This window comes from Oncorhynchus kisutch, linkage group LG11 (assembly GCF_002021735.2).
Source record: "Oncorhynchus kisutch isolate 150728-3 linkage group LG11, Okis_V2, whole genome shotgun sequence".
In the NCBI taxonomy this organism is placed as follows: domain Eukaryota; kingdom Metazoa; phylum Chordata; class Actinopteri; order Salmoniformes; family Salmonidae; genus Oncorhynchus; species Oncorhynchus kisutch.
Window position 1 is genome coordinate 14,099,324 of NC_034184.2, and position 8,074 is coordinate 14,107,397.

The 8,074-nt window shown below is 42.7% G+C and overlaps 2 protein-coding genes across 8 annotated transcripts in view; both read left to right on the forward strand.

Moving 5' to 3' along the window:
* The window catches only part of LOC109899963 (C-Jun-amino-terminal kinase-interacting protein 4), a 53,965-nt gene extending 50,488 nt beyond the window's left edge, over positions 1 to 3,477 (forward strand). For 5 of the 7 annotated variants that reach the window (XM_031835346.1, XM_031835347.1, XM_031835348.1 and 2 more), the window contains 2 exons: positions 78 to 251; positions 327 to 3,477. In XM_031835346.1, the coding sequence (XP_031691206.1) occupies positions 78 to 251; positions 327 to 553 (401 nt within the window). In that variant the 3' untranslated portion in view covers positions 554 to 3,477. The remainder of the gene's footprint in view (positions 1 to 77; positions 252 to 326) is intronic. The other 2 variants (XM_031835351.1, XM_020495637.2) reach the window with 1 other exon arrangement.
* Positions 3,478 to 4,742: 1,265 nt separating this feature from the next.
* Positions 4,743 to 7,844, forward strand: LOC109899158 (probable vesicular acetylcholine transporter-A). Its single transcript, XM_020494216.2, has one exon. The coding sequence runs from the start codon at positions 5,369 to 5,371 to the stop codon at positions 6,962 to 6,964; it is 1,596 nt and encodes a 531-aa protein (XP_020349805.1). The 5' UTR covers positions 4,743 to 5,368; the 3' UTR covers positions 6,965 to 7,844.
* The last annotated feature ends 230 nt before the right edge of the window (positions 7,845 to 8,074 follow it).

An 8,074-nucleotide genomic window follows, 5' to 3' on the forward strand; every position in this document is an offset into this window, starting at 1 on the left:
TTAATTTATCTCTCATCCCTCCATCTATTCACCCTTTCTCTATTTAATGATTCATCTCTCTCTCGCTCTGTCTCTAGCCAATAAGGTGACGGCGGGGCCAGGTAAACCTGGTGGAACAATCCGTGTGTATGGTGATGAGAACAGTGACAAGGTGACAGCTGGAACCTCTGTACCCTTCTGCTCCATGGCTCACGCTCAGCTCTGTTTCCATGGTCACCGAGATGCCGTCAAGTTCTTCACGGCTGTCCCAGGTAATTTCACTTCTCTTCCCTCTCTTCTTCTCCTCCTCCTGCCTTTTAACTGGATGAAGGTCCTCCCTCCCCCAGGTCAGGTGATCCCATCAGGTGCTGGCGGAGCAGCAGAAGTGGGGAGTGACAAGTTGGTAGAGGAGCACCCTCAACAACAGCAGGAAAGGTCTGTTCTAGTGATGAGTGGTGGAGAGGGATACATTGACTTCCGGATGGGTGAGTTGGCTAGGACCGTATTATCAGACAATCAATTGGCAAGTACTGTCCGTATATGGCAGGGAATGAAAACATACAGATTTGTATAAATTGAAGTGGCTTAATGTTTGTCTGTGTAGGTGACGAGGCTGGGGAAACTGAGGAGCCACTGGATGAGCACACTCTGAAGCTGCAGCCTTTCCTGGCTAAAGCTGAGAGGAGTCACCTGATCGTCTGGCAGGTCATGGGCAGTCAGGCCTGAACTTTTAACCCTTGATCTCTAACCCTGCCACAGAGATGAAGAATGGGAGGAGCCTGCTCGAAGCAGGAACAAAGCTGGCAAATCAGATTCACTCCTATGCATGTTTCTTTTTGTTTTACGGTTATTTTTTATTTAATTTGTAATTTACTGATTGTATTGAATTTTAAATCTGATACAAGCCTGTTGCTCTTATATTATTATTTTTATTATTATTGAAAACTAAATCATTTGTTTATTTAATTTTCTTAGGTCATGTTTTACACTTGGTTTTATATTGTATGCCTAGTGTCCAACCCCTTTGTCCAAATACTGCGTGGTGATTGGTGGGAATCAATGTAGGTTCAAGGTATGTCTTTGGCCACACCCCTGTCCTCATCTTTGCTTCCTTTCAGTAAAGGACCGATGGGACAGAGGAGACAATACTGCATGAAACTGTACGAGACACAGGAGAATAATAATGTCGGTGTTTGAACTGCAAAACCAAATCAACTGCATGATGTCCAATAAGAAAGCAAGTATTACAGGACAATCCAGCGATGGAGCCAATCATGTGTGTCCTAAATGATACAGGTGTGCTCTTCTTGCATGATCATTTTTATTTTATTTTGTGAGAACATGGATGTTGCAATACAGTTTAATCAATTGTCAGTTTTCTGGACTTGGGATCAGTGTTGTTCTCCATGACTATGGTCTATGGAAAACCTGATAGATCGCAGATCAATCATGTCTGCAGCTGCAGGGTCAGAGAATCACCCTATACCAATACCTAAAATTGCATCCTCCCTTCCTAGGGGTAATTACAACTGGGTTGGATTGATGATTGAGACAGATTAGTAGTTAATTACCTCACGGAAGGTAGGTAGGAAGGCAGGTTTGCACTTTAAGTGTGTTGGAACAGGGTCTCTGACTTTAGTTTCTGGGCCGCTGCTCTCCCATCCTGCTCTCCCATCTTCCTTCCCATCAGTTAGAGCTTGCAGACATTTTACAAAAATCAACTGTTGCCTTAGGTTTGAAAGTTTTTTTTAAAAAGTAGAAAAAAAAGGAAATGTTTAAAACTGCATTATGGACTTTTGAAGTGTGACTGAGTATGTATACCTATGTGAAAGAATGTTACCAAAGGAAAAATAATTTCAGTTGATCAGAATAAAGTAAATGTACAGTGTTGTAGCAGTATTTTCAACCCGTCTCTCTGTAGATACAATAACATTTTGACAGACCGTCTTTGTTATAAAGTTTGGTGTATGGATAGATATATTTTTAAGCCATCTCTGCAAATGCAGAGATGTGATTGTGTATAATAGCTGGTTTCTCTGCGCCTGGAATCTTTTGTATGCTGAGAGTAGATGTTACCCATAGGCACAGATCTAGGATCAATTTACCCTCCACAAATCCCAACGTGAACAATTAGGGGAGGAACAACTCAACACTGACATTAGATAAGCGTCTAGGGGCAACGTCTTCCTTTTACCTTTTGTACACTAGGGGACAGAGTGACTGATCTCTGACCAAACAGGATCCCTCCTGATAGGTTGATAGTCTCTGAACACTTCAGTATCATATTTGAAGCCTATTTTTATTAGACTTTTTGTATGTTTGTCTTTTCGACCATAATCTGTGGTTGCGTCTAGATGGGGAGTACGGTGTAATTTAATCTGTGGTTGTGTCTAGATGCGGAGTAAAGTGTCATTTGACACACTGCCAGAGTCTGGTCTGTGTACCAGCAGATTGTGCTGGTGAGTGACTACGGTGTCTCGTGAGGAGTGAACGAGGGTGTGTGTTTTGCCTTTGCTGGTCTGTGTGTGTGTGTCTGTCTGCTCTCCAGGAGAAGAGACGTTTCATATCGCAGTTTAGCCATTTCAGTATTTATTTCTATGAAAGAGTCTTTGCAGTTCAGAATGTAACTTTGTACAATATGAAATATGACTATATGAATATAAATTGTATATGAAACATTGAAATGGCTTGGGTTTATTGTTTTGACAATGATTGTAATTGGAATGGTTGAATTAGAGAGAGAGACTACTGCGCTATACACTACCCTGCTTGTACAAAACATTAAAAACACCTTCCTAATATTGAGTAGCACCCCCTTTTGCCCTCAGAATAACCTCAATTTGTCTGGGCATGGATTGTTCAAGGTATCAAACGTTCCACAGGGATGCATGTTGACTCCAATGCATCCCACCGTTGTCAAGTTTGCTGGATGTTCTTTGGGTGGTGGTGGACCAATCTTGATACACACAGGAAACTGCTGAGCATGATAAACCATTCTTACCCATTTATCCTCTGAATACCACACATACACAAGCCATGTCTCAATTGTCTTGAGGATTAAAAATCGTATTTGAACCTGTCTCCTCCCCTTCATCTACACTGAATTGAAGTGGCTTTAAAAAGTGGCGTCAATAAGCTTTCAACTGGATTCACCTTGTCAGTCTGTCATGGAAAGAGCAGGTGTTCCTAATGTTTTGTACACTCCAGGGGGGAGGTTGAGTGCACTGGGTAGAAGTTGACATTAGGCACAGATCTGGGGCCAGTGTATCTTCACAAAATCCTTCATTACTGCTAAGGTCAAATGTGAAACTGACTTTAGGTCAGTGCCTAAGATCAACTTCTTCCAACTGTGTTGAACAGGTCAATGTCCCCCCCCCCAACTTGTGTTGCTGTGACTGGTTGTCCCCAATAACAGTACATCCATCACCTATGTACTGATACAGCATATCTTTAGCCTTTAATTATTTTAACTATCAATTAAACTGACTTGTGGGGAAACTTGTGTGTCTCCTCTGCTTTTTGCATGATTTTCAAGAATTTTGGAAGCACTGTCAGCTGCTTGTTAACAGACCTCTGTCTTTCCAATACATGCGGTGTGTTTAAAATCGACCTCATAAAATATACATTGTTTTCAAATTTAAAAAACGCATATATGCAGTGAGCTCAAAGTATTGGGACAGTGACAAATGCTTTAATTTGAGGGTATTTTCATCCATATCGAGTGAACCATTTCAGAATTACAGCACTTTTTGTACATGGTATCTCATAGCTCGGGTTCATCGTGTGTCTCCTGTAAACGCCCTGGACCAGAACTAATCGGGTACCAGTGTCCAAGAGGTTGCTACAATCACAGCTGCATCCTGTAAAGCACTCAAACTCAACTCTGGACATCGAAGCCAGTACCACTACGTGTTTTCATTTGTTGCCCTCTAATTGGGAACTGATTTAGACAAGGGACACCAGGTGGGTGCAATTAATTATCAGGTAGAACAGAAAACCAGCAGGCTCTGAACCTCGTAGGGTCGCAGTTGAATAGCCCTAGAGTATAGCGATAGTATAGCATGTAGTAGTTTTAGTGACCACTAGGTAGCACCAGTGTCTTGTATATAGTCAACCTCTTCAGGAGTACTTAGTTACTATGCAAGCTCAATGCTCTATGGCAGAGAAAAATACTTGCTTGCTTTACGTGCATGTAACACTGGGATTCCTGACCTGGCGTGGGATCAGAGATCGTTTAACCTGAGAATTCTAACACTTCCGGGAATGTTTAAAATAATTTAGATTTTAGGTGAGAGTCAAAAGAAGCCCATGCAACTAGTGTAGGCTAGTCATTTAAATTGGGTGCGTTTTAGAATATACTTAATATTAATTTGACAAAGGCTGTGTAGAGAAATACGGTATGGTCCTGATATGATCATTGTACATTGGCCTGTCTGACTGTGCACTGGGCAGGAGCTGTCCCCTCCGCTGTGGTGCTGAGTATAAGAACGTTCGGTATGGCGCGAATCCGGGTGCCATAGCCACGATCATCCCAGAGCAACGCACAAGAGCAGCGACATGATTAGGGAATTGTAAAGAAACAGTGATAAATTAAAACTCCAATAATAGGCTAATAACTTGGGCCAATACATCTGGAATGTCAATCAGTGTACCTTGCTGGGAGGGTTTTCCCGCGATCGTGTAGGTTTAGAGACGTCATGATGATGCTCACTCTTATTGGTTAAGGGACTGCCATGTTCTGAATTAGCATAAAGGACGCAACTGGAAAAGGATCCACTTGGGGGTAAGCTGGTGATGCGTCACAGCCCTTGGTGAAAGAGAGAAAAAAAATAACTCAAAATATCGACAAACCTGCGAATCAATGCGTGCCAATGGCAACGAAACCATTCGTGATCTCAAAACGGAACACAAACGTGCTACAGGTGATTCGAGGCATGAGCATTGGAATCGAAGATATCCGGGGTCCCAAGTTCCATAAACAACTTATACAAACGTTCCATAGAAACTTGACATGGAGTATTCTCGGTTGAAGTCCTACACGGTGTAGAGAAGAGCACAATATTTCACCGCATCACTTCTATAGACCATGAAACAGCACCGAATGTGAGCGCGAGGGAGTGAAACAAGAACACGTTGAGGCTGAGAAATCCACCAACCACCGAAGAAGCCAGCAGCCTCGCGCGCTGTCAGAAAATCACAAGGAGAAAAGTTCTAAGCCTGCTGCGCCTTTGTCTTTCGCATTGCGTAAGTGAACTAAAAAACAGCTACATAAATGTACAGGGACAGTATTATCTGTCTTGCTGAGATATCATAATAGCAGCAGAGAGCAGAGGAAAATAAAACAACAACTGCTGTTTTGTATTGACAACAACAATAATAGCAGATCATCATGGATACAGGGGAGTCCTCCGGGCTGGCCAAATCAGCCGCTGTAAAACTGTCCGAGATGGGAGAAAGAACGAAACAGTTTGGCAACGCAATGAAAGCCCCGGACCATCAAAGACGGATCATTTTAGTGATCGTCTGCGTGGCTCTTCTTCTAGACAATATGCTCTATATGGTTATAGTCCCGATTATACCAGACTACCTTGCTGATTTAGAGCTTGAGCAAGCAGAGCACGTCCACGTAGTTATACATCCTAATTCTTCAATCAACAGCACAATGAGCTCAGCCCAAGCTAAAAGCAACAGGGACAATTTAGACGTCCAAATAGGAGTACTTTTTGCGTCGAAGGCTATCTTGCAGCTCTTGGTGAACCCTTTGTCAGGAACTTTCATAGACCGCGTTGGATACGACATTCCACTCCTGATAGGACTAACCGTCATGTTCTTTTCCACATGTATATTTGCTTTCGCTGAGAACTACGCGACGCTGTTTTTTGCCCGTAGTTTGCAAGGTCTGGGCTCAGCTTTCGCCGACACCTCAGGAATTGCCATGATAGCAGATAAATACACCGAAGAATCAGAGAGAAGTAAAGCCCTTGGTATCGCCCTGGCGTTCATCTCTTTCGGGAGCCTGGTAGCACCTCCCTTCGGGGGTATCCTGTACGAGTTTGCCGGTAAACGAGTACCGTTTATCGTTCTCGCCGTTGTTTGCCTTATAGACGGGATTCTGCTCTTGACCGTGATCAAGCCGTTCTCGAACAGGACTAGAGACAATATGCCGGTGGGTACCCCCATCTACAAGCTAATGGTTGACCCCTACATAGCTGTCGTGGCAGGTGCCCTAACAGTGTGCAATATCCCCCTGGCCTTTCTGGAGCCCACCATAGCCAACTGGATGGAGAGCACCATGCATTCAACTAAGTGGGAAATGGGATTATGTTGGCTGCCTGCTTTCTTCCCACATGTTCTGGGTGTCTACATGACCGTCAAACTGGCTTCTAAGTACCCCAACCTGCAGTGGTTCTATGGAGCCTTGGGCATGGTCATTATCGGGGCCAGCTCATGCACTGTTCCAGCATGCAAAACATTCGGCCAGTTAATCGCCCCGTTATGCGGCATATGTTTCGGCATTGCTCTCGTGGACACTGCCCTGTTGCCAACACTTGCCTTTCTGGTCGACGTGCGTCATGTGTCCGTGTACGGCAGCGTCTACGCTTTAGCTGACATCTCCTATTCTGTCGCGTATGCCATGGGTCCGATCGTGGCGGGGAATATAGTGCACAACTATGGGTTTGTCCAACTCAACCTGGGCATGGGCCTCGTCAATGTCCTGTACGCACCGGCGCTTCTGCTGCTCCGTAATGTGTGCCAAATGAAGCCGTCCTACTCCGAGAGAGATAACCTGTTGGTGGACGATGATGAACCCGAGGGTCTGTATGATACCATGAAGTTGGAGGAGCGGAAAGGCAAGAAGAAGGGTTATAGTTCGGCAGGGAACTGCTTGCCTGTGGTGGTGGTGGATGAGAATGGAGGGTTTGACCCGTTTAGAGCACAGACACGTGCCTCTTCAGAGGAATCCTTTGGTCCAGAGTACAGTTAGAATACTCAGAGTACAGCTAGAATACTGTATCGCAACATAGAACTACACCTAGAATGGAGTACAACTTAGAACGTCCCCGAATACACTGAGAGTTCGAGAGTTAGGATTTATGGACCTGCCAAAAAGAGGGTATACAGTCACTTCACTCTGTAATATACTCATGTGCAATATAGAAATACCCAATCACCCAATCATACTTGTGTGACCCGTTTCCAAAGTTTATTTAATTTCATCGTAATTGAACAAGTCTTCTCTGTATGTATTGTTTCTTATGGTCGTCTAAATGGAGTACTATTGTGAGAGGTCTATCAAATACAGTCGACTATGTGTGCATTACTACTGCAGAGTATTGTAAAAAAGTATATAGATAAATGTATGTACAAGATTATATTGATATTATAAATACACGTCCAACTGCCAACGCATCAACTAGCCTTTTGTGCAAAAAACAACAACTCCTTTTTAGTACTGGCAACCATTGATTTCCTTTCTTCATTTCGTTGACATATTGACTATCATTTGTATTTTGCTTTTGTTTTGTTTTGTTTTCCTTTTCCACATCTAATATCGAAACGTTGCCTAATTGTGACCTCTGTATTTTTGTAATTTATTTTTGTGATGTTTTTGTTTTTCTTCGTGAAATGTAGTGTATTATAAACAAATGCGTGTTGTACATATGTGGATATTTACATAGTAAATAATTCAATTGTATTTGGGCCTATGCATATTTGAGTGTGTGCGTGATGTATGCGTGTATGTTGAAACGGTGTATTGTCAAAACGTAATGAAGTGATTATCCGTCATAGCTCATTAACAACTTCCTACATTGAGCACATATATGTTAATATATCGATAATAGTTATAATAAAATTGTATTTAAATATAACGTGTTTTGTGTGTGTCATAATTATTTATAGTGAGATTATAAAATCATCTTTAAATCATGTTCTGAATCAAACGAATAGCGTTTGATTAGGTGCGTAATGGTCGCTAGCTAGCAATGTTACCAAATAAACTGGTGGATAGAAATCCTTAATGTTGTCTGTCCTACACCCAATCCCTATGTTGAAGAGAATAGACAAGACGATGAAGTTAATACACAAGCCCCCT

What these genes read in the sequence shown, in the direction of transcription:
- LOC109899158 (XM_020494216.2), top strand. Translation starts at nt 5,369, where the DNA reads ATGGATACAGGGGAGTCCTCCGGGCTGGCCAAATCAGCCGCTGTAAAA.